This window comes from Anthonomus grandis, chromosome 15, assembly GCF_022605725.1.
Source record: "Anthonomus grandis grandis chromosome 15, icAntGran1.3, whole genome shotgun sequence".
In the NCBI taxonomy this organism is placed as follows: Eukaryota; Metazoa; Arthropoda; class Insecta; order Coleoptera; family Curculionidae; genus Anthonomus; species Anthonomus grandis.
The window spans coordinates 12,542,420-12,564,897 of record NC_065560.1 but is presented as its reverse complement, the minus strand read 5'-3'; the positions used below and the strand labels follow the sequence as shown (position 1 = coordinate 12,564,897).

At 33.4% G+C, this 22,478-nt stretch overlaps 2 protein-coding genes across 4 annotated transcripts in view; one reads left to right on the top strand and one right to left on the bottom strand.

Annotated features, from left to right (window-relative positions):
• The window catches only part of LOC126745283 (ubiquitin carboxyl-terminal hydrolase 32), a 144,466-nt gene that overhangs the window by 2,236 nt on the left and 119,752 nt on the right, over positions 1–22,478 (top strand). For all 3 annotated transcript variants that reach the window (XM_050453050.1, XM_050453048.1, XM_050453049.1), the window contains exons 2-3: positions 17,426–17,657; positions 17,717–17,953. In XM_050453050.1, the coding sequence (XP_050309007.1) occupies positions 17,426–17,657; positions 17,717–17,953 (469 nt within the window). The remainder of the gene's footprint in view (positions 1–17,425; positions 17,658–17,716; positions 17,954–22,478) is intronic.
• On the bottom strand, positions 20,956–22,300 carry LOC126745286 (myb/SANT-like DNA-binding domain-containing protein 3). Its single transcript, XM_050453052.1, has 5 exons — positions 21,804–22,300; positions 21,691–21,750; positions 21,557–21,631; positions 21,353–21,454; positions 20,956–21,295 (listed from the first exon to the last, which is right to left on the bottom strand). The coding sequence occupies exons 1-5, from the start codon at positions 22,189–22,191 to the stop codon at positions 21,048–21,050; spliced, it is 873 nt and encodes a 290-aa protein (XP_050309009.1). The 5' UTR covers positions 22,192–22,300; the 3' UTR covers positions 20,956–21,047.

The window sequence follows — 22,478 nt, the reverse complement described above, 5'->3', positions numbered from 1 at the left end:
TTATACATATCACAATAAAATTCTAAAAGATGCACAGTTACAAACCACAAATTTAAAAAGCTGCACTACACAATGTTCAGAATGACAGGAAAGCCCCAAAGAATTTGCCAAGAGAATAGTAGACATTATCAAACAACATTTGCAGCGACCTTTTCAACTGTCTTAAATATTCTTATGGATTTTCTGGGTGCATATAGACTGTTTCAGAAACTCTGTTGACCAGATTCTGTAACCAAAATGTTGTTTGGCAGAAAGGGACATGGAAAAGTAAATGATTTTAGGTTGACTAAGGCAGAACATGGATTGAGATGAGAGCAATGCAGTCAGAACATCTTATTCCATTCTGAACCTTCAAAGCAAAACATAAATAATAAATCTCACCTTGACAAATTTGTGCTGCACATTTTCAAATCTATTGATATTTATTTGATAGTTTGGGGAACAAATTACATTAGAAAACTGAAGATTAGATCTGAGCAGAATTTTTACAAAGATTTAGATGCAGGAATACTACTGAAATCCGTACATGATCTCCTTACAATGCCCACTACTCTTTGCCTTATACTTCCTTTACTTAATCAATGTGCTTTAAAGTTGTGTTATTAATAGAGTATTCTACAGGATACAGGCTCCTTTTTTTGTTAAAGCAACATTTATTAATGTTAAGAGACATGCTATATAATAAAATAATAAAAGCTTTTGGTATCACCTCAACAGTAGGAAGGCAGTAAATAAAATTCCAAATTCAATGTATTATGGTGATAATGAATTTTCTGATTGCGAACAGATAGCAGAGGGTTTTGCCCAGTTTTTTTCAACTATCTACAACAATTATTATATGGGTCAACAGGTGGGAGAAAATATGACAATTCCTAATCCCCAACTGTCTGAAAGAAAGAAAGAAAGAAAATGTCCTATATTACGTAAGAATAATCTTGTGTACAAGCATCCTACGAAAAACATCCTAAGAAAACAAAACAAAAATACAATTTCAAAAATTGACAAAACAATGAACAAAATTAAACACAAGAAGACAAAACTTTTTGAACATACTTGAATTAAAGATAACTAAATAAAGCAATCAATTACCAAATAAAGGTAAACTTGTTGACAAAACTAGAGAAAAAAACTTTCCAACATGTCCAAGGTTAAAACCTATCATTAAAAAAGTCATCCAGGTTATAATATGCCTTAGCCAATAAAAGCGTCTTTAATTCTCTTTTAAATTTCTTAACATCCGATATATGTCTAACACATAGAGGAACATGATTGTAAATTTTTTTACTTATGTAAATTAATGAGTTTTTGGTAAGGGAAGATGTAGGAATAGGTAGGGGAACATTATTTACACGACGAGTCAAATGGCCAGTGTCAAAGGGTAGTTTGGGAATTTTGTGAATAAGAGCAGCTGTTTCTAGATAAAGAGTGAAAAAAGAGTTAGGATTTTTTCATAAATGAAGAGGGGTTTGCAAGAATCTCTTAACTTAGCAGAACACAGGTATCTAACTGCTTTTTTTTGAATAACAAAGACAATGTTAGGTAGCCCCTTATTGGTTAAACCCTAAAAAGGCAAGCCATACCGAATATGAGATTCAATAAGTGAGAAGTACACTGAACGTGCAACCACCCCTCCCAGCTCTTGTTTTGCCATTCTTACTGCAAAACATCCAGAAGACAATTTCCCAGCTAAATGTAAAATATGATCTTCAAACCGAAGGCGACCATCAATGGTAATTCCTAGGAACTTGCAGCACTCTTTATTCTGCAAGAGGGAATTTTCGTCAAACATCAGACCCTGAACATCGCACTTAAACCCCATAATAGACGTCCTTCTTACATTACATGATTTTTGATAAAATTTTAAAATTAAAAGCCAAAGTTAGTTCAGGTCCTGATGGGATACCAAACTATTTTTTATAAAAATGTGTCTGTACTCTTTCTCGCCCTCTATTCTTCCTTTTTCAGAAATCCCTTGGCTCAGCACTCTTTCCGTCATTATGAAAGCATAGTTTTGTGGTACCAATATTTAAATCAGATGATAATGACCAAATAGGCAACTACAGGGGCGTTTGTAACCAGTCAGCCATTCCAAAACTGTTGGACAGTCTTATCTACGACCAAATTTATTTCTATTGCAAGAAGCTGTTGCTCAATTAGCAGCATGGGTTTAGTTCGGGCAGATCTATGATCACTAAATTCTTGATCTATCAGCAGGATCTGGTGGATGTCTTGGAGAGGGGATGTCAGATGGATGTGATTTATACAGACTTCTCCAAGGCTTTTGATAGAGTTGATCACAGAATCTTGCAGGAGAAACTTAGAGTGTTTGGTTTCTCCAATCATATAGTTGTCTGGTTCACAAGCTTCTTGTCAGGCCGGACTCAGCAGGTTAGATTGGGTAGTGCTAGATCCAGCAATATCAATGTATGTTCTGGTGTACCTCAGGGTGGACACTGCTCACCATTGCTCTTTAACATTTTCATTAATGTTATAGCTAGCTACATGTTTTGAAAATAGTGCCTTTTTATTGTTTGCAGATGACCTGAAATTTTATAGAGTAATCCAGACTCCCAAAGACTAAATGTTGGTAACAGAATGACCTGAATAGGCTAAATGATTGGTGTGTCAACAATATCTTATTCTTAAACATAAAGAAATGTAATTATATTAGTTTTCACAAAAGAAGTAAAAAAGTTGTAACATCATACAATATAGAGGGAAGCCCCGTTCAGTATTCTGATACAATCAAGGATCTTGGCATTTATTTTGATGATCATTTAAATTTTAATATACACATAAATAATATAGTGGTTAGGTCCTCCAGGGTTCTGGGTTTTGTTCTGCGTAACTGTAGAGAGCTATCAGTCGAGATCTGTAAGAGAGTGTACATGTCTTTAGTGGTTTCTTTATTGGAGTATGGCTCAATGATATGGTCCCCCTATTACATGAACAGCTGTCTGGCCCTTAAAAGAATTCAAAATAAGTTTTTAAGATTTTGTCTATGAGACTGAACAACCAAAAACAATTTTTTCCGGCAACGAGCAAAGCTGACTTGATTTATTTCCATAATTTTTAGAGATGCATTTTATGCATAAAAGACGTTTTTTTAATTAACGATTACACCCAAACGGTAAGATTTACGGCAAAAGTCATGGGGGAATTTTTTGTTTATAATTGATTGATAAGATAAAATCATAATTTTTTTCGTAAGTCAATGGCGTAGTATTTTTTTTGTAAAATTGTATTAAAAATTCATCATAGCTACGCCACTGGTTGCTAAAAAAAAGTAGGTGAACATCTAAAAAATGTGTTTTTATGCCATAATATCGTGTGCCAAAATTCAGTTCAATATTTTAAACCGTATTTGAAAAATTTATTAAAAACTAAAAAAAAATAAAACTTTAACACCCTGTATCTTAAAAACTAAGCATTTTAGGACCCATGTTTATATGAACTTTTCGACCTTAAATCGGTACAGGAATGTCCCTTTTAAATTATGACATACCTTTAAGTAACACCCTGTATATACCAGTTAACATAAATAAACCCAATTATATACCTAAATTTGCCTGTATACAAGTGTTTTTATTGTAGATAAAGCATATTTCGTCTTGTTTTTTTCTGTGAAATAAAGGCTCGATTTGCATCTATGTTTCTACCTGAGTACAGCAAAATAGAGAACATTGAGATGTTCGAAATTTAAATATTTTGCCATATTTTTAAGGCATGATAGGCAGTGTTGATGTTCCTGTAAACACCCACCAAATGCTCTGTCCAATCAAGGTTCTGGTCAAAATCATATGATTTTAATAGTCTATTTTAATGTGTGTGAATCAAATGTTTTAATTTTTGGATGTTTTAGTAGTTGCTGTAACTAAGATTTATACATGAGATTACTTCTATTCTCATTAAATATAATAAAATTTATGTCTTTTTAAAAAGGAAGACTAAAGTTTTAGTTTATCCTGTAGCTATAAACTAAAATGTCAACAATACTGTACTAGTAAGGTTGAACATTATAAGCAATAACCTAAACTCTACTAAAAATATTAGAATTTGCTCTATAATTGCATTCGTCATTTCAAAGATACCAGAATGCCAAAGAATGCTTTTTTAAAGAATAATTAGGGTAGGGGAGGTTGAGAAACATCAGCTATTATGAGAAATACTCCTCTGCCCTTGTGCATTATTTATTATTTCTGTAATACAGAAAATAGAGTATTGGTAAATTGAAACAAATTTAAGTTGAAGAAAGTAATAGTTAATCTTATAATTTCTCAATAATTCACAGTTTTTTTAATTCATTATTTTTCTTGTAAGTTAATTAAAAACATGATGTTTCATTAACACGCTAAATTTAGTTAAATCTGTAAATCAGTTATGAGCCAATAAAAACCTCTGTAATTTTAGAAATTTGGATTGAAATCTTTGTTTTTTTTTTTAATTTTATAGGTGTTCTAACTAAACTACTTTTTGTTAAACTCTTTAATCTAAAAGTCTAGAATCAATAAAATTTAATTGTTTGTAAAAAAATGTGATTTATCAGATATTTAAATGTTGATTCAATATTTATATTTGAAGTAAATATAAATAAACCATCTTAAATGTAGGTTAAGACTTTCATTTATAGAGTGACAAATCATCAATTTGCTGCAATAAAAACAATGGAAATTTACAACATTATTGATTGCATTCAATGAAAATATTCCTAGGTACATCTTATCATAGGTGATTTTTAAATTGTTGATTACAGTATTTAACCTAATCTGCTAAACAAATAAAATTATAAGTTGAACATATTGCATATTTCTGTTTTGGCAAACAAAGTGCTTTAAGTGTTAAAAAGATTACCTCCTTGCAGTTAGTTATCATTTAATAAAAGTGTAAACTTTGTTATTATCAGAAATAAAATTAAATGTTTCAGGTTTTGCAAGTTTAATATCATAATTATTGCTAAGAATATTATGTGTATGTAACCATTTGCTGAACTCGCTGAGTTTCAGAGAATGTGTTATCAAGGTGCAAAGTAGTTCTAGCAAATTGTTATTTAAATAATTATTGATGATTACATTAGATCTTATCACTATCTTAATTCATGAAAAAAAACTTAATTGTCATATCATCCCTCAAATTTACAATTTTATAGTTGTAAAATTATGAAATTACCAGAGTTGGTATTCTGTATTCTCTATATATAGGCCTGGCAGTTCAAGGCTGAAAATAAAATTATTGTTTATGTAAGCAAAAGCTAGCTATATTGGGAAGTAGACAATGGCAGTATTTACTTAAAATTTAGCCTTATCATGCATTCTAGCCCTAATATACTTGACTGCTTAATTTATAAATTCTGAGTATTTACAAGTATTTGATAAGGTACAATAATTATCTGTTAATGGTTATTAAGTGCGGCACCAAAGGTGTGTGATTAAACAATAAAAATGTTGCTATAAAAGTTTGTAATTGTCTGACCTAAAAATAGAGGCAAACTTTTTATTGTTTAATTAATTGCGGGAGTCAGCGTTTATATGTGTTGGTTATTAATTGAAAGTGTTAATGCTTAAACAATAAAATTTGTTTATACAATAGAAATGAAGATGCAGTCATATTCAAATTTGACTTAAAGAAATCTCATATAAAGGGATTATTAATGCATTCAAGGAATTCAACCCATGTCACAATCTAAATTTTATAAGGCGCCAATATAAGATCCAGACCTATAAATAAATTTATCAAATTTTTAGGGCCAAAGTCTGTAAGACTAGTCATTTATCACCCTTCCTACTGGAGCAGTTCTCCTTTCATATTGTGATTGTCCTATTAAAAATATAAAATTCTATTCTTATTGTGTAGGTAAAAGCGCTCGAGTATCGAGTTTGAGCCAAAAATTGTTTATAAAGCACCATTATGTCAGGCAGTTGCAAAATAATTGAAACAACTGCAACAGAGCTGATGTTGCTGAAGTTAAAAGTAACCTTCATTTAGTGGCCGACTTAGTAATACAGTTTAAGAGTCAGTCTTGCTGCACAGCCTGTAAGTGTGAATAGCAGTGAGTTGGTATCGAATTAGATGGTTGAATGAGTAAAAAGGTTATGTAACCTAATGGTCTTAATAACTTTCCCGAGAAGAGAGAAAAGGAGGACAAAACTGAGACTCCATTGTTCTTGTCCCAACTAACCAAATTGTCCATTGGAAATCAATGATGTTACCAGCATTGGCAGAAACTTACAGGAGCTCCTTCAGACCTGTTGGCCTACTTCCAAAATGTGAGAGGAGTCCATATCATACCTTTAATGCCTCATATTCTCATTACAACATAATTGTACTTACACCAAATTTTTCTGATAAAGAATTGCGCCTACATGAGTACAAAATTTACAGGAAGGATAAGTTTCCCAGTACCAGTTCACCTTCTAGGGAAGGCAGAATACTCATTGCAGTACATATGAGCCTCAAAAATAAGCATTTAACCTGAGATCCTCATGTTGAACAACTATTTGTATTGATTGGCTCTAAGGCAAAACAGTGCATTTTATGAAAAGCATCTTTTCCTTGTCCCACAATGACATCGTGAATAACTATTTCACTGTGAAATTTGCGGTGACTTTAACCTGTCTCACTGCACCTGGACAAAGCATAAAAATGGACCTGCGGTTGAAACTTTGCCGGTTCTGACGACTATGCTCTCTTATCATAACCTCTATCAAATCAGTAACATTGTTAATGATCCTGACTCTCAGCTAGATCTGGCGATGTTATGACTCCCTCTCCAGTCGCAATTTATTGATGGAAAGTTTGTCTTTGCTCCTGCTTGTGCTACTGAGTTAAATCTTCTATTATTTACTGGATTTCTGGCCAATTCCCTGGAAGAAGGTTTCCAGGTCCATGCCTTGTACACAGACTTCTCTAAGGCCTTTCGACAAGGTCAATCACCAAATGATACTATATAAAATAAAGAGAACCTTTTGTACGAGAAACAATAGTCTGTAACACTCTTACAAATTATGTAAAAAATTTTTTACACCTGTGAAATTTCGGGAATTTCATGATACCAACGCGTCAAATTTGAAGTTGTCACATCGACCTTTAATATCTAAATTTTAGTATTTTCTGAGACACTTTTTCAATTAATATTGCCAAAATTACCAGTACAGTATGGGGGACGGTGTCACCAGAAAACTGATTATACCCAAAGGGGTTCTGGAGGAAGGAAATAACGTTATCGACATACCGGAGTCTTGCGAGGAATCGCGAGTACTAATAGCTAAATTACAGGCCAAATTGGCCAACCGTCCCCCGAAGACTACAGACATCAAATTCGAACGTAGAATCAACGATCAAGTTGTGGGTATGGGCTTGCAACCCTTAAGTCCTGTAAAAGAGGAGCGCCATAACTACAACTACAGTTTGAGCCAATATGGACAATCAGCGCCCTCCCCATATGTAAGCTATCAGCCATCTTATTTTAGCGAAGATTCTTCAATGAATTCTACCGGATTCTCCGGAAAGTTTGGGGTTTGTCCCAGTTCTACACCGGTTCCTCAAACCCCTTTCGAATATGGTAGTCCTAGAACAAGTCCTGTTAGATTGGGCAGAGATATATTTGCTCCAGAAGCGTCTGCGTATAGATCCGCGTTTACCCCATCACCACGTTCGTTAAGTCCAGTAAGACCAGCACCAAGTAGTCCTTCTCCAAAAAAACCACCACCAAAAAGAAACCTGTTTCCAGCAGTTGCTAGACCTCCGGTCCCCAAACAACCCAATAGTCAAGATATCAGTTGTTCTTTTGGTGATTTAAGTGACTTAATGGAATCAAGTAGAGGTCAATCGATGTCGGCACGGGGCACCTCCGGAATATCCGGAATCGCTCCTTTGGATGACGATTCGATTCCCGAGGAGCTAGATAATAGCGCGATCAATGAATCGCTGGAACTGCTGGAATATGTAGAGCTGGATGAGCTGAGAAAGGTGCAGGACAAAATGAGGAAGTTTCAGGACGCGCGGAGGGAACTGATGATCAGTGTCTTGTGTTTGCATGAGGTGGATCCAAATCAGGATTGTTCATGTGGTAGTAATTAATTTTTTTGGTGGAAATATACTGTCTAACGTTGAATATACTGTAGTATGTAGTTTTATCGCATTTTAATTATTATGACTCTCTGTACAGGCCTTGTCTAACTGCTGTCTATAAAATTCAAAAAGTACAAAATGCGTGCTGTAGGGTTTTATATGAAATACGTAAATGGGACCATGTCTCTCATTTGATCTCTGAATGTAACTGGCTGAATATGGAAAACCGAAGAACTTTAAATTTTGTTCATAAATTGCTCACTGAACCGGAAGGAATCTTAACTTCTTAAATTCAAATTTTTACCACGCACAGCGATTCACAATGTTAACGTTAGATCACGACATGCTTTTACTGGACCACAACATAAAACAGCCATGTTTCAGAGATCTTTTATTTTTAACGCATATACAATCTCATACCAGACAATTTTAAAGATATAAATAAATTTAAATTTAAATCTGGACAATTTCTAACGAACAGATAGGTGTGAACATGCAAGGAAATGCTGGGTGATGACCTGCGGTGGGCGCAGGGTGCCTCGATGCTTTTGCTGCAACTGAGGAGGGTCGAGTGTCTATTTATAACATGGGTATAGTCATGAACCGACAGGGTATTTTTTTTTAAATTTTGTTGTAAATTGTAATAGTTATGCAAAATATGTCAAGAATAGCGCGTATTTAAATATTTTCTTTGGTGAACCTTAAATGGTTTGAGTGACAAAAGCAGCTTGCTAAATTTCGCTCTTTAAGTTTACACAAACTTTTTCTTTGTTTCCATTGTACTTAGGTATCTTTTTTTTTTTAACTTAAAGATTAATCAAAGTCGTTTTTATTCTTTATTTATTTATTGTATTTGTTTCTCTTATTATAATAGTCATTCACCTAATGGTTCATATTCTTGTAATTTTTCCATACTGATATAAACACGCTTGTTTTAAATAAAAATTACAATATGACGTTATTTGCTTAAACCGAATTCTTCGTCATAATTGGATTATTTTCACACTTCAAAAAGTGTAAAAGATATCTGTAGTATACACAATTATTTAAACAAATACACAATAGATTCCGTGTATCAATAAAATATATTTCTTGTCGCTTTAGTAAATTATTATTTAGTAATTCCAGAATAAAAATAAGTCATGTCGATGATGACAATATAAACTGCTAGCAATTCAATCTATACTTCATTATTTTTTGTTTAGATTGTTTTTTAAACTGTTTACTCATAGTATGTCTTTAAATTTAGAATAATGTTGGTTAAAAAGATTTGTATAAAACGACATTAATATATGGAATATACAGGGTGTATGTAAAAAATCTTTGAAAAAACTCGTTACATAGTCTTCAGAACAAAATTAAAGTATTTAAGTTAACTTACTATCAGTCCATGGGCATAGAATATGGGTTTTTTAATAGTTGCTTGTTTAATATGGGTTCTAAGTAAATAAATAAAAACGCCTTTATTTTTAACTTGTTGCCGTAAAGTGATGATGATCTTGGTCCACAATGCCACTGATGTATTAGAATAGTAAAAAATTAGTGGGTCAGATCAGGATAATAAGGATCTCTACTTTTTCAAAGAAGCCGAAATGACGTCAATGCTCTTCAAACATAAGTTCTTTATCTAAATTTAGTCTCAAGATTTTAATCTTATCAGGATTGTTTATATCTTCTAGGTACTTTAATGCACCTATCAAAAAGGTCTAGGGGACAAAGGTATTAAAAGACAATTCAATGAAAATTTGGAAAATATTGAATTTAAACAAACACACACTGAATTTATTTTGGCAACATTGCTGAATATTAATTTATCGAATACAAACATTCATTGTAATATACTGGGACAATTTAAAGGCGTCAAATATTCAAAATTCAGAAAAGGTTAAAAAAAGAGTTGTTAATTTGTTATTAGTGTATCACCAACCCTATTGTTAACTATAGTTCGACATCCGTTTGACATGCTCCTAATTAAATTGTCAATGTTGTTTTGCTCAATTTATAGCCGTTGCTCTTGCATTCGATTCAGGAACTCTTCCCTTGTCTGTGGACAGTATTTCTTGATTTAAAACACGCTTTTTAATATATTCCAAACCTGCTTAAGAGTATCTAAGTCAGGGGATTGCGCAGGCTATGACAATACCTGAGTATGGTGCTACTCCAAAGTTTCTAGCGGTTCTTACATCATACTGACGTGAATTATCGTACATAACATTTTTACCAAATTCTGTAGCTCCTGGATAAACAAGAATAAAGGCAGAAATTGATTTGTTCGTTCGCTGTTAAAAACTCTTCAATGACAACCAGATTAGGCCGAAAAACTATTGAAACTCCAGCCCAAAATCCTCTGACCCCTTCAAAGTTCTGCTTCAAAACGGGATAGGGATATAGGTACAGGGTGGTGCGATTTCGACTGTTTTAACAGAAAACTCGTATTTTCCGAACAGATAGAAAAAAATTGACTTATATGTTATGAGCTCAAATTTTGTAAAAAAAATTTAAAGTTATCAAAATTTTACTATGTGAAATTGTTTGGCCGCTAGGGGGCATTTCTTGAATTTGGTCGATTTCGGTAATTAGCCATAACTTTTTTGCTATTAAAGATAATTGACTTCTGAAAACACTTTCTCAAAGTACTTTTTAATGATAAATATTTTTATCTTATATATTTTTATACAGGGTGTTTCATAAAGTTGATATTCCAAAAATTACACATATTATTTTCTGTCTCTATTATTTCTATCTATTTTATTTCTATCATCTGAACACATATTATTTTTTTTATAAATTCTTAAAGCCCTTGAAATCCTCTTTTCAAAAATATGTAACACCATATATCTCATTTTAGCTGTTTCCGATATTACATTGTCATTTTTCCATTTTCCAAGTCTTTTAATTTTTATAGAAGTAGGCTTTGGTAAAAAACAGCACATGTCATATGTGACAGCCAGATAGAAAATTGTTTATTTCTGCTGTCAGTAACTTTGCTGTATTTAGAGCTATATAGTGCTTAAATATTTAGAGAATTAAAAAAAAAAATTATGAAAATTACGAAGAAGTTGACATAAAGTGCTGCTATTTTCTGTCCAATGAAAATTCCGAGGCAGCCAGTGAATTATATTTAAATACCTTTCCTGAACGTCGTCAACCAGATAAAAGAATATTTCCAGTGTTAAAATTAAATCTTATGAGGCACGGAAGTTTTAAAAAGCCAAGACCCAAAACTTATGCTGTTGATGTTGAAGCTGAAATTCAGGAACTTAATATAATAGGTGAGGTTTTAGATCATCCTAACAAGTCTCATTGAGCAGTAGCAGAGGAAATAGGTGTTGAGAAAACCAGAGTTTTAAAAACGCTTAAAAAGCACACATTTAAACCCTACAGGGTTAGGAAAGTTCATCACCTTCAGGATGGCGACTTTCAGAGAAGAATTGCATTTTGTGATTGGTATGTCAATAAGTGCAGTTTGGACGAGAACGATAATAACACATTATTTGGACAGATGAAAGCCGAATAGACACTTCAGGAATATATAATAGGTATAATTCTTATTACTGGACTACAGAAAACCCACATGTTGTATGCGCGAACAGACAGGGACGGCTGGGCTTCAATATTTGGGTTGGAATTTTTCGAGGTAGATTTTTGGGTCCTCATTTTTTTAATGAAATGTTGACTGCCCAAGATTATGTAAATATTTTAAAAACATATGTTGCACCATTCTTGGAAAATTTACCATTAGCGAGAGTTCGAAACACGTATTATCAGCAAGACGGTTGTCCTTCGCACAACGCACGAATTACGACTGATTTTTTAAATCAGGAATCATTGGATTGGTACTAGGGGACCTATATTGTGGCCTGCTAGGTCTTGCGACCTAACGCCGTTAGATTTTTTTTTATGGGGGAGATTCAAGGATTTAGTTTTTAAAGGAAGAACTATTGAAACACAGGAAGAGTTGCAAGTAGCGACTAGGCAAGCTTTTCGTGCTATAAGACCTCTTGAACGCTTGTAAATCAGTTAGAAAAAGGTGTTTATTATGTATTCGAGAAGGAGGTGTTTAGTTTGAACACCTACTTTTAAAAAAATGGTTCTAGTTTGTAATATTAGTTTATAATTATTATTAAAATCTGTAAATATGCCTAGAAATTATTGTTAATTGCTTTATTTTTTTTTATAATATGTCGAAAAATATTAAGTTTATAATCTAAGTGAAGTTAATTTTTCCATAGCCTACTTCTATAAAAATTAAAAGACTTAATTTTTTATCAGATTCTTACGATTTTGCCATCAGTTTTTAGATACATTTGTTGTGATTTTTTAATTTCAAAAGACCCTGTAGGAAAATTAAGGTGGATAATTCTGTTTACATACTGTTCCTTGTAATCTTTGATGTATTCTAAACATTTCGATTTTTGATTCATTCCATTATCTAATTTCTGCTGCGAGCTGCAAATTTTTTATTAAAACGCTAAATTGAAGCGTATTTTTATTAGGAGAAACAAACACTAGGTATATCATAAAGTTAATTAAAAAAAAAAACAATTTTAATAGCGTGTATTTCCTCCTCTCGCAGCAATAACAGCTTTCAGTCTTCGCGGCATCGAATGAATAAGGTTCCTTATTCTTTCTTGAGGAATAGCCTCATATTCTTCGATCAGCGCTAGTCGTAAGTCTTGCAAGGTTTGTGGTTGTACAGGACGACGACGAACGGCCCTTTTAAGTTGATCCCAAAGATGTTCTATTGGGTTGAGATCCGGGCTACATGCGGGCCATTCCAATCTTGGGAGTCCAACTTCATCCAGATATTCGCTCACTACATGTGCAACGTAAGGTCTAGCATTATCATGCATTAATGTATAAATTGGTTCCCAATAAATGGAGCAAATGGGACAACAACTTCTTGAAGGATTTCCTCAATGTAACGGTGGGCGGTTAGAGCTCCGTTTTCAATAAATACAAGATTAGTGCGTGCTTTGGTAGAAATACCCGCCCAAATCATGACTGAACCGCCACGATATGAGATTTGTTCTGAAATGGTGCAGTCAGCATATCTTTCATTTCTACGTCTGTATACCCGCTCATGACCATCCGGCGTCCTTAAACAAACCCTGGATTCATCTGTAAATAGTACGTTTGCCCACTGTTCTAGAGTCCACTCAAAATGCGATCTTGCAAACCTCAGTTGGTGTTGTCGATGCCGAGGAACTAATTGTGGACATCTTGCTGGCCTTCGTGAATAAAGTCCAGCTTCTGCTAATCTTCTACGTATCGTTCCTTCACTTACACTTACTCCATGAAGTATTCGCAAGTCATTTTTTAGACATACAGCAGTAGATCTTCGATCTCTTAAAGAATTAATGGTGACAAAGTGATCATCAGCTGCAGTGGTCATTCTCCTTCTGCCAGAGCCTTGTCATCTAGTAAAAATTCCCGTCTGTAAATACCAATCCCAGGCATCTCGAACTGTAGACCGCGGAAATCTCAGAGTACCGGCGACATAACTTTTGCTACGGCCATCCTCTATTAACGCAACAATTCTACCCACGTCTGCTGGAGTTAATACCATATTGACACACAACAAATTATAATAGTTTCACTGTCAAACTTTATGTCACATTAATTGCGTTTTTAGCCAACGTCGATAATTTTTAATCGAAAACTTGACATTAATTATCTAAAAATAAGCTTCAAATCAGCGTTTTAATAAAAAATTTGCAGCTCGCAGCAGAAATGAGATAATGGAATGAATCAAAAATCGAAATGTTTAGAATACATCAAAGATTACAAGGAACAGTATGTAAACAGAATTATCCACCTTAATTTTCCTACAGGGTCTTTTGCAATTACGAGAAAAAAACAGTTTCTTTTACTCCTGTATAATATAGCCTAATCGAAAAATGCTACTTTACAAAATGCTTTTAAAAAATCACAACAAATGTATCTAAAAACTGATGGCAAAATCGTGAGAATCTGATAAAAAATTTATAAAACATCAAACTTGGCCAATATTTCAGGGTGGCGGAATTTTGTGCCGGCGAGTATATTTTTGAAAAGAGGATTTCAAGGGCTTTAAGAATTTATAAAAAAATAATATGTGTTCCATAAGAAAAAAAAATTTTTGGAATATCAACTTTATGAAACACCCTGTATAAAAATATATAACATAAAAATATTTATCATTAAAAAGTACTTTAAGAAAGTGTTTTCAGATTATCTTTAATAGCAAAAAAGTTATGACTAATTACCGAAATTGACCAAATTCGAAAAATACGAGTTTTCTGTTAAAACAGTCGAAATGGCACCACCCTGTACATATAAATGAGAATTCAACTTTTTCCTTTATCTGCTATATCATGCTTTGGTTTTATTAATATTGTCTGGATCGTCTTGGAAACAGTGTTTTTCAGGTTTAATTGGTCCAATTATAAAAGAAAATATCACTTTAGTCCCAACCCCTTCCAATTTTCAAAATGAGATAGGGTTATACAAATGAAGGGTCGGGGGAAAAAAGGAGGTAAGTCAATTCTTCACGAAACTGAGAAAAACAATTTAATGTTAAAAACGCTACAAAATCAGTATGAGAGCTTATCAAAAGACAAAAGAAGGTAAAAAGCGAGTTTCCATGATGTCGGTTGTATCCAGATTGATCCAGACCTGAAAAAAAAACCACATCAATGTAAGGTGACTGTAATAAATTATATTTTAACTTGCATTAAATTAGTCATGGGGTAGATTGAGAAAGAACTTGACAGCAGAGGGGCTACAAAACTTCATTAAACTTTGCAAATCGTTGAATTTGGCTCTGGAAATTGGCAGGAGGCCTAAAAAAATAAGATTTTGTTAAAACTAAGTAATATTTATTTATCTAGCTAGTTTGAAAAGTAATATTTTTCCACGCGATGTTTGTAAAAAAATATATTTAATAGAACATACCATTGTAAGCTGGAGAGGGAAGCTCAAACTACCCCTTTGGCAATGATTGACTGTGCCGCGGTGCTCTAATAATGTCTGTCAGCATTTCTCCAAAGTACGTCGTGCGATATTGTAACAAACGGCTATGGCTAGAAGAAGCTTGTATGACTTTGATAGGCTGCGTTTTAAAAGGGCATTTAGCGGCATACTTTGATAGCATTATTGTCTTCCAATCCAATACAATTCTTTTAGTAACACTGACCACAGTAAAACGGGATTGTTTCGATCGTGATAATTTCACCATTTCTTCGAAATCTTTTGGTATTTCCATTGGTGCTTTTATGTTCCATAGACCAACATTTTTATCGCACTCCAAGTATGAGTGTCCACGTATAGGAAATGTAATTTTAATGTCTGTGAAACCATGGATTCGATTGTTCGTTAAGTAATGAATGAATCTAAATATCGTGTAGTTTTTGTTCTGCCCTCCTTCAGAATCACAGAAAATTTCCAATTCCTGAACTTCATCATCCAAATAGTTCATAATAAAATGAAAAGGGAATGAGGCCACTTCGTTCGGTCCTTTTTTGGCAACACTTTCATCGTACACGTAAAAAATGGACTCATCAGTTGCAAGAACGTGGACATCGAAGGAGTACATAGAAAGTTGACGTTTATAATATACATCGTTGGTAGCTATCTGCGGCAGGGAGACATTTTTAGCGAAATCTATGCAAATAGCTTCTTTCTTTTTATTTTTTCTTGCCTGGATTTTGGCTTTCTTCTTATGGTTGTAAAAACATTCCGCCCTCTTCTTATGAAGAATATTGTTTGTTGTTAGCTGTTGAATTTGTTGTTTATCAGTTTCCGCAGATAAAGCTTTAACTTTTGCTGTATATTCATCACACAAGTGTCCGTGCGGGGATACCCAAAAAAATATTAAATTTCATGTTCAAAATCATCCGGCAGGTATCGTAAGATACCACTGCTGCAGGGTGTAATTCTTGGAATAGTTCATACATTTTCTTTATGTTTAGACTTTCTGGCAAATAAGTTTTACCTGAATCTTTAAGGCTATAATGACTCTGGCGACTTTTAAAACTTTTGATATGGTTCTCAACCAGAGCTGCAGTGACCCTATTTAGCTGTCTGTGTTCCTTAGAATGCTTACCCCTTCTATCCTTAGGTGCACAACCCATTGATTTTAAACTTTTCTGCACATAGTAAATCTTATTTTTGCTAATGCCATGTAATGAGCAAAATGCCTTTGCACATACAGTAATATCAACCTTATTTCCCGCCTCGTCGGTGACTCGAACTCTATATGAAAAACTAGCATCACGCAACTTCGCCTCCTCTTCTTGGCAAGGGGGACCAGCTTCATGTGTCGCAAGTCTTAATTTTTTATTTACATCAGACATCCGACGATTTTCTTCCTTTTTTTTGGCTCACTACGAAGTTTATCACTTTCGACCGAGCTTGACATTACATTACAAACACAAAGCTAAATAGATGATACAAAACTAACGAAACAATAGTAAACGAAAAAGAATCTAACGGCTTTAAATGCTGTTGACACACTAATAATGCGGTAGCAGGAACCGTGCCAGGTGGCAATGGCGGCGGCGGCGTTTCGTAATAATTACTGACTAGCCTGGTTTTTTCCTCTTTTCGCTTGACTTACTTGCTTTTTTCTCTTATAGTACAACTTTAAAGCCGTATATCGGCTGACTGGCCTGCTTTTTATCCAGTTTAAGTATTTCTAAAGATACTTACGCTAATTCTGAACTGAATGCTCCCAATATCTCAATATATCAAAAAAATTGACTTACCTGCTTTTTTCCCCTAACCCTTCAAATGAGAATTCAACTTTTCTTGAAATCTTTGCCATAACAATCTATTCCTGTGGATAGTTGGTATCCTGTACCGGGTGGCCAAATAAGCGGCTGTATCTCAGGACCTGTACATCTGGCAACAATGGAATTTTTTTTATTATTATAAAAGTGGCGATGAGAAAATTCTGGAAATTATTTTTAAGTTCCGTATTTCACCGCAAGAGAGCGTAACTAAAAATTTAATAAGAGAAATCTCTTTTTCTGTGAAAACTTAAACATTAACTTATACTTTGAATTTTTGGAGCAAAATGAAAAAACTGGAATTATTACAAATTGCTCCTTCTGGCGGTTTTATTAGGAACTATAGGGTAGTGATGAGATTAGACTTCTAAAGCAGCTACATTTATCTTGCAAATAAATTTTGCTAGAGATTGTCACAGAGATAACATGGAGAGTTTTTTCGAAAACATTAAGCATAACACAGTTGGTTCTATTTCCTTCCTAAAAATAACTAATCAGTTGTCTAGATAATTAACTAAATTCGTCTTTGGTGTGTGAACACCTTTAGTGTCAAACCTTGTATAACCAACCCCATTCTTTATTTCCAGTGTCAGAAGCAGAATTGAGGCGAGTATGTGAAGCTTTTAAGCGGCTAACTAATGGAGGCACCCTCCTAGGCCAATCTGTGTTCGCCCAACATGTCCTAGGAGATGGAGTGCCTCCTCCGATAGTCGAGAGGTTATACATAGCGTGTGGCGGAGGTCCAAGAGGAATCGGTCTTAGAGATCTTATATGCGGTTTAGTATTGCTTACTAAAGGCTATCAAGATGAAAAGATCAAGTTAGTAGTATCTAGTATTGTGATATCGTAAATTATATCTCGTTTTTTTATTATTCCAGGTTTCTTTGGACTCTTTACTGTAATGACTCCGGAACGTACATTACAAGGAGTGAGTTCCACGCGGCCCTCCAGATTGAGGGAACGCTACCGCCCTCTGATGGCGGCACAATTAAACCAAATATTAGCTGGGACAGGACTATTATGTCCCTTTTTGGAGTGGGACAGGATAAGGTTGGATTTGAGGATTTTAAAGCATGGATCAAGTATAATAAGGACTCGACTATTTTGTCTAAATGGTGAGTGTCTACAAGATTAATATTACTTGACGCCATTATCCGCCGTTTCTTTTTAAAGATACGACCTGCGTCGTAACAAAAACCAATTTTTACCTTTCTAACAATGAACAGGCAATTTTGTAAATAAAAAGTAAAGTGTATACCTGTTGATAACAAATGAAGTACATGAACTTAAATTTTAAGTTTAGGACATATTATCTACTTTTAAAATGCAAATAAATGATTTTATTTAAAAAATAAAGAAAATATAAAATACCGATAATTAAATAGGCTCAAAATAAAGGTTATCAATATCACACTCATTAAAAATTTGGTCAATTGCAATGCGACAAAAATAAATAATATCATGGTATACATCGGCTAATTTAAACATAGAGATAAAATGTTTTTTACAATCGAATAATAATCCGTAGCTAATTATACTGATTATTTAATAAGAGCCATAATTCCCTAGCATAAACTATAGACAATTAAAAATTATTTTTTAGGTGTCTAATCAATGGTTAAGAAAACTAATTCAGTCAACTTTATGAAGTATTTAATTTGTAGACAGGTCAGAGCCATATTGCTCAGAATTAGATAAATAATTAAAAAAGTTATAATATCTAGGATATTCCATTTAAGAAATCAAAGTTCTTGCTACTTTTTGCAATAAGCGCAACAATATAACGCTGGTAGCCAAATTAAAAAAAAACTATTCCTTTTTTCCATCGGTCACCCTGTAAAAAATATTTTTTTCTCATAGTTTTTACTACTAGAACCACCAAATATTTAATTTTTTTTCCAAAGCAGTTCATTTTATCGAAAATGAACAGGTGCCTTTTCTTTAGTTTAAGGTTCAGGCTATCCATATTTATTATTTCAGAGTATCATACCGGGTGCTAAAAATTTAACCAATATAATATACTATCGTGCCGAAAAAAAACTGGGACAGCAAAATCTCCTAAATCTCTTGGTCTATTAGAATAATATATTTTGATGTCAAAATTAATTTAATTTTGTGACAGCCGCGTTAACAAAATCGTTCTTTCAAAATGCCTGCAATATCTCCTCAACAAAAAGCGATAATATACACTCGTCTGATAGATGGAGTTCCTATAAGAAGAATTGGGCATTAGTAAAAATTCCGTTTCCTTAGCTAAGGCAAAATTGTAGAATATGGAGCTATTGTAAGAAATCCAGGTTCTGGTCGACCAAAAATTTCAAACGACTTTCAAGATAGAGAGTTAGTTGGCTTTCTAGGAAACAATCCGTTTGAAACAGCAATAAAGGCGAAAGAAGACACGCATTTTCCTGGTTCTGCTAATACAGCTGCTAATGAAGCAAATAAACAGGGAAGCTTAGAATTTGCCGATCAATATGCACACTAAAACAACATATGGGAAATTCTAATACCTTCTAATACCAGATGTGTTGAAAGATATACACATAAGACTAATCAAAGTGGACGTTTTAGTATAAACGTTAATTAGTTTATTCTAACCTGAATTAGTTTTAGGGCCGGTTGTATAAACACTTTTAACTGTAGTTTATTGTTGAACTGCAGTTCAAAGTAAAAAAGTTGTTGTATCAATAATATTTGACACTGATCTAAGTTCAAATTCGAAGTTCAAGTGAACGCCCACTTGTCGCTGTTCAAGAAGCCGAACTTTCGTTCAAGTGATTTTCTAACCTCACATTCACAAGTTTTGTGCTTTGTTTATCTCCTTCTCATTATTATTGGGTTTATAAAAATGAATGAATTTAACGACGAAGTTATTACTGATGATGAAGATTTTTTGGGTCTTGTGAATGCTGTAATGAATCCTAGAATGCCACGGACATTCAGAGAACGTCCTGATCATTTTACTAAATGGATAGATAATGAATTTTTACAAAGATTTCGCTTGACGAAAAAGACAGTTGCTTACATTAGTGAATGTGTTTCTCCCACAGTCTCTTTCACAACCAGAAGGTAAAATTAGTATATTTTTATTTATTTTACTACGTATTATGATATAGGTACTTATTATATTTTTAAGGAATCACGCTCTATCGGCTTCAGAAATGGTACTCCTAACTTTAAGGTTTTTTGCAAGCAGCTGGAGATTTTTCTGGTGTAGACAAATCTACAGCAAGCAGAGTTATTAATAAAGTGTCCCGGGCAATTGCACATATGCATGAAACCTGTATATCACTACCCGATGAAGAAATAAATAATGTCCGACAGGGTTTTTTCAACATTAGCAGATTCCCAAGATGTATTGGGGCTTTGGATTGTACCCACGTAAAAATCCAATCTCCTGGTGGAGAAGAAGAATTTTTGGAAACCGAAAAGGTTATTTTTCTTTTAAAATACAAGCAATATGCGACTCACAACTAAAAATTTGGGACAATGTGTGCAGATGGCCTGGGTCTGCTCATGACGCAAATATATTTAGGAACTCAACAGTACGAGCTCGATTTGAAAATGGTGATTTTGGCGAAAATTTATTAGTGGGTGATAGTGGATATGGTAACAAACCATACCTGATTACACCACTTTCTAACCTAACCACTCCTGTAAAACATTTATTCAACGAAGCACAAATGAGAACGAGAACGTGATGAAGATGCTTTGGTGTATTAAAACGTCGATTCCCAATATTGGCATTAGGAATTAAATTAAATGTGCAAAAAGTGGAAGCAATATTTGTCTCCTGTGCAGTGCTTCATAATATTGCATGCATGTTGAGAGATGACGTTCCCCTTGTAAATGAAGAAGTTGAACCGACTGTTGAATTAGGAAATATCCCTATACCTGTGGTACAACCAGGTGTTGAGAATATAGCCCTAAATAATGTGGTTCGGCAAGCTTTGATAACTGAGTATTTTCAGCCTTTGTTAGATAATGTAGCACATGAGTAGAACTCAAAATTGCAATAAAAACTTTTTTTTACGGTCTTTATTACTTTGACACCCACCACCCACCACAAAAACATTTTTAATTTTGCATTTCCATACATAAAATTAACAAGAATTGGTTAAATTTTAAACACATTTTTTTATTTTATAAATAAAATACAACTTATTTTACATATACATATTTTTAAATTTTTAAAACAGACATCATTTATTAGCAGATAGCAGCTGATCTTTTTTTCAGTTGAAGGATCTCCAGCTCTAGTTCAGCTTTCTTAGCTTGAATAAGAATTCTTTCATCACTCTCCTTTGTTTCTAGTGCCATTTGATGTTTGTGGCGTTCCTTCATCATTTCTACTCTCAAAAGATGTTCTTTTTCAGGATATTCTGTCTCCTTGGAGACTAATTCAGCTTTATTTGCAGCCCAGGAAATAATTTTATTTGACAGAACATTTTTATTTTCTTAAAATTAAAATAAATTTAAATAATTTGAAATATAATAATTATTACAAAATTTACCCTTATTAGCACAAGCCTTCTTCAAAATGGTTTTCCATGGCTTCGATTTTGGAGTGTGAAGCTTTTCTGGGGTTATTTTGTTCCAGTTGGTAGGTAAAGCAGCTAAAATAAGAATAGTCAGAATAGAAGAAAGTGTCATCTAAACATATTGTTTATTAATACTAATAATTGAAACATAAGTATAGGGATAGCGTTTACCTATACCTGACAATAAACTATCTTTCTCATTAGAATCTTTGCCATCTTCCTCCATTTGCTCTATGTCTTCATTAGGTAACTCTATTGAAAAAAAAATCATTGATAGACGCTATTAATTAAAAACAACGATAAAGTCTTACCTGAATCAGAAATATTAAAACGAGATCCCTCAGGAGTTTCCATCTGCATGTTGCCATATTCTGAAACAAATACAAATTTTAATTGAATTATTATTAATTTTTCTAAAACTTACTACTATCTCCATCAAATTCTGAATCAAAGCCTGTCATCTGAGTACCTATAATTTCTTTAACTTGTTTGTCGATATCGTCAATTATCTTAGGTTTTACAGGCCCTCCTCCAGTTCCTCGTAGGTATGTTTTTTCATCAGCAAATTTTTGTTTTGACCTTTTTTTTTGATTTTTATACTTGCCACGAAGAACTTTTGCATCTCTGAAAGGATCTCCACAAATGCTATTAAATTCATTTGATAGACGCTCCCAAGCTTTCTGCTTTAAATCGTTGTTCATTTTGTCAGTCTTTCGACATTCGATTGTGCCCTTATATTTTAGTACAAGGCTCATTAATATGCCAACCTCCTTTTTACTGAAATTAATAGTTCTTTTCTTACAAGGATCCATTTATAAAATATTCCACCACCAAACAAGAATTTAAATTTTAAATAATAAATACAAAAACTAAACACTGTACCCAATAAAATAAAAGCAATACTTACTACAATAAAATTTCGAAAGTATTTAACGGCTTGCAAAAATATCAATTTCTACTTACCTATAGGTATATAAAATCAAGTTTAATTAGTAGTACCAGCCACACCAAGTAGAAAATACACTTTTTATAAACTTCTACTTTTTTTTACTTGCAAGCAACCCAGCCTGCCAAATCAAACAAAAACAAAACAAACCTC

Coding starts and splice junctions, on each gene's coding strand:
- LOC126745286 (XM_050453052.1), bottom strand. CDS start 22,191: ATGGATCCTTGTAAGAAAAGAACTATTAATTTCAGTAAAAAGGAGGTT. Junction 21,751..21,803: donor AGAATTTGATGGAGATAGTA/GTAAGTTTTAGA, acceptor TATTTGTTTCAG/AATATGGCAACATGCAGATG. Junction 21,296..21,352: donor GAAGGCTTGTGCTAATAAGG/GTAAATTTTGTA, acceptor TTTAATTTTAAG/AAAATAAAAATGTTCTGTCA.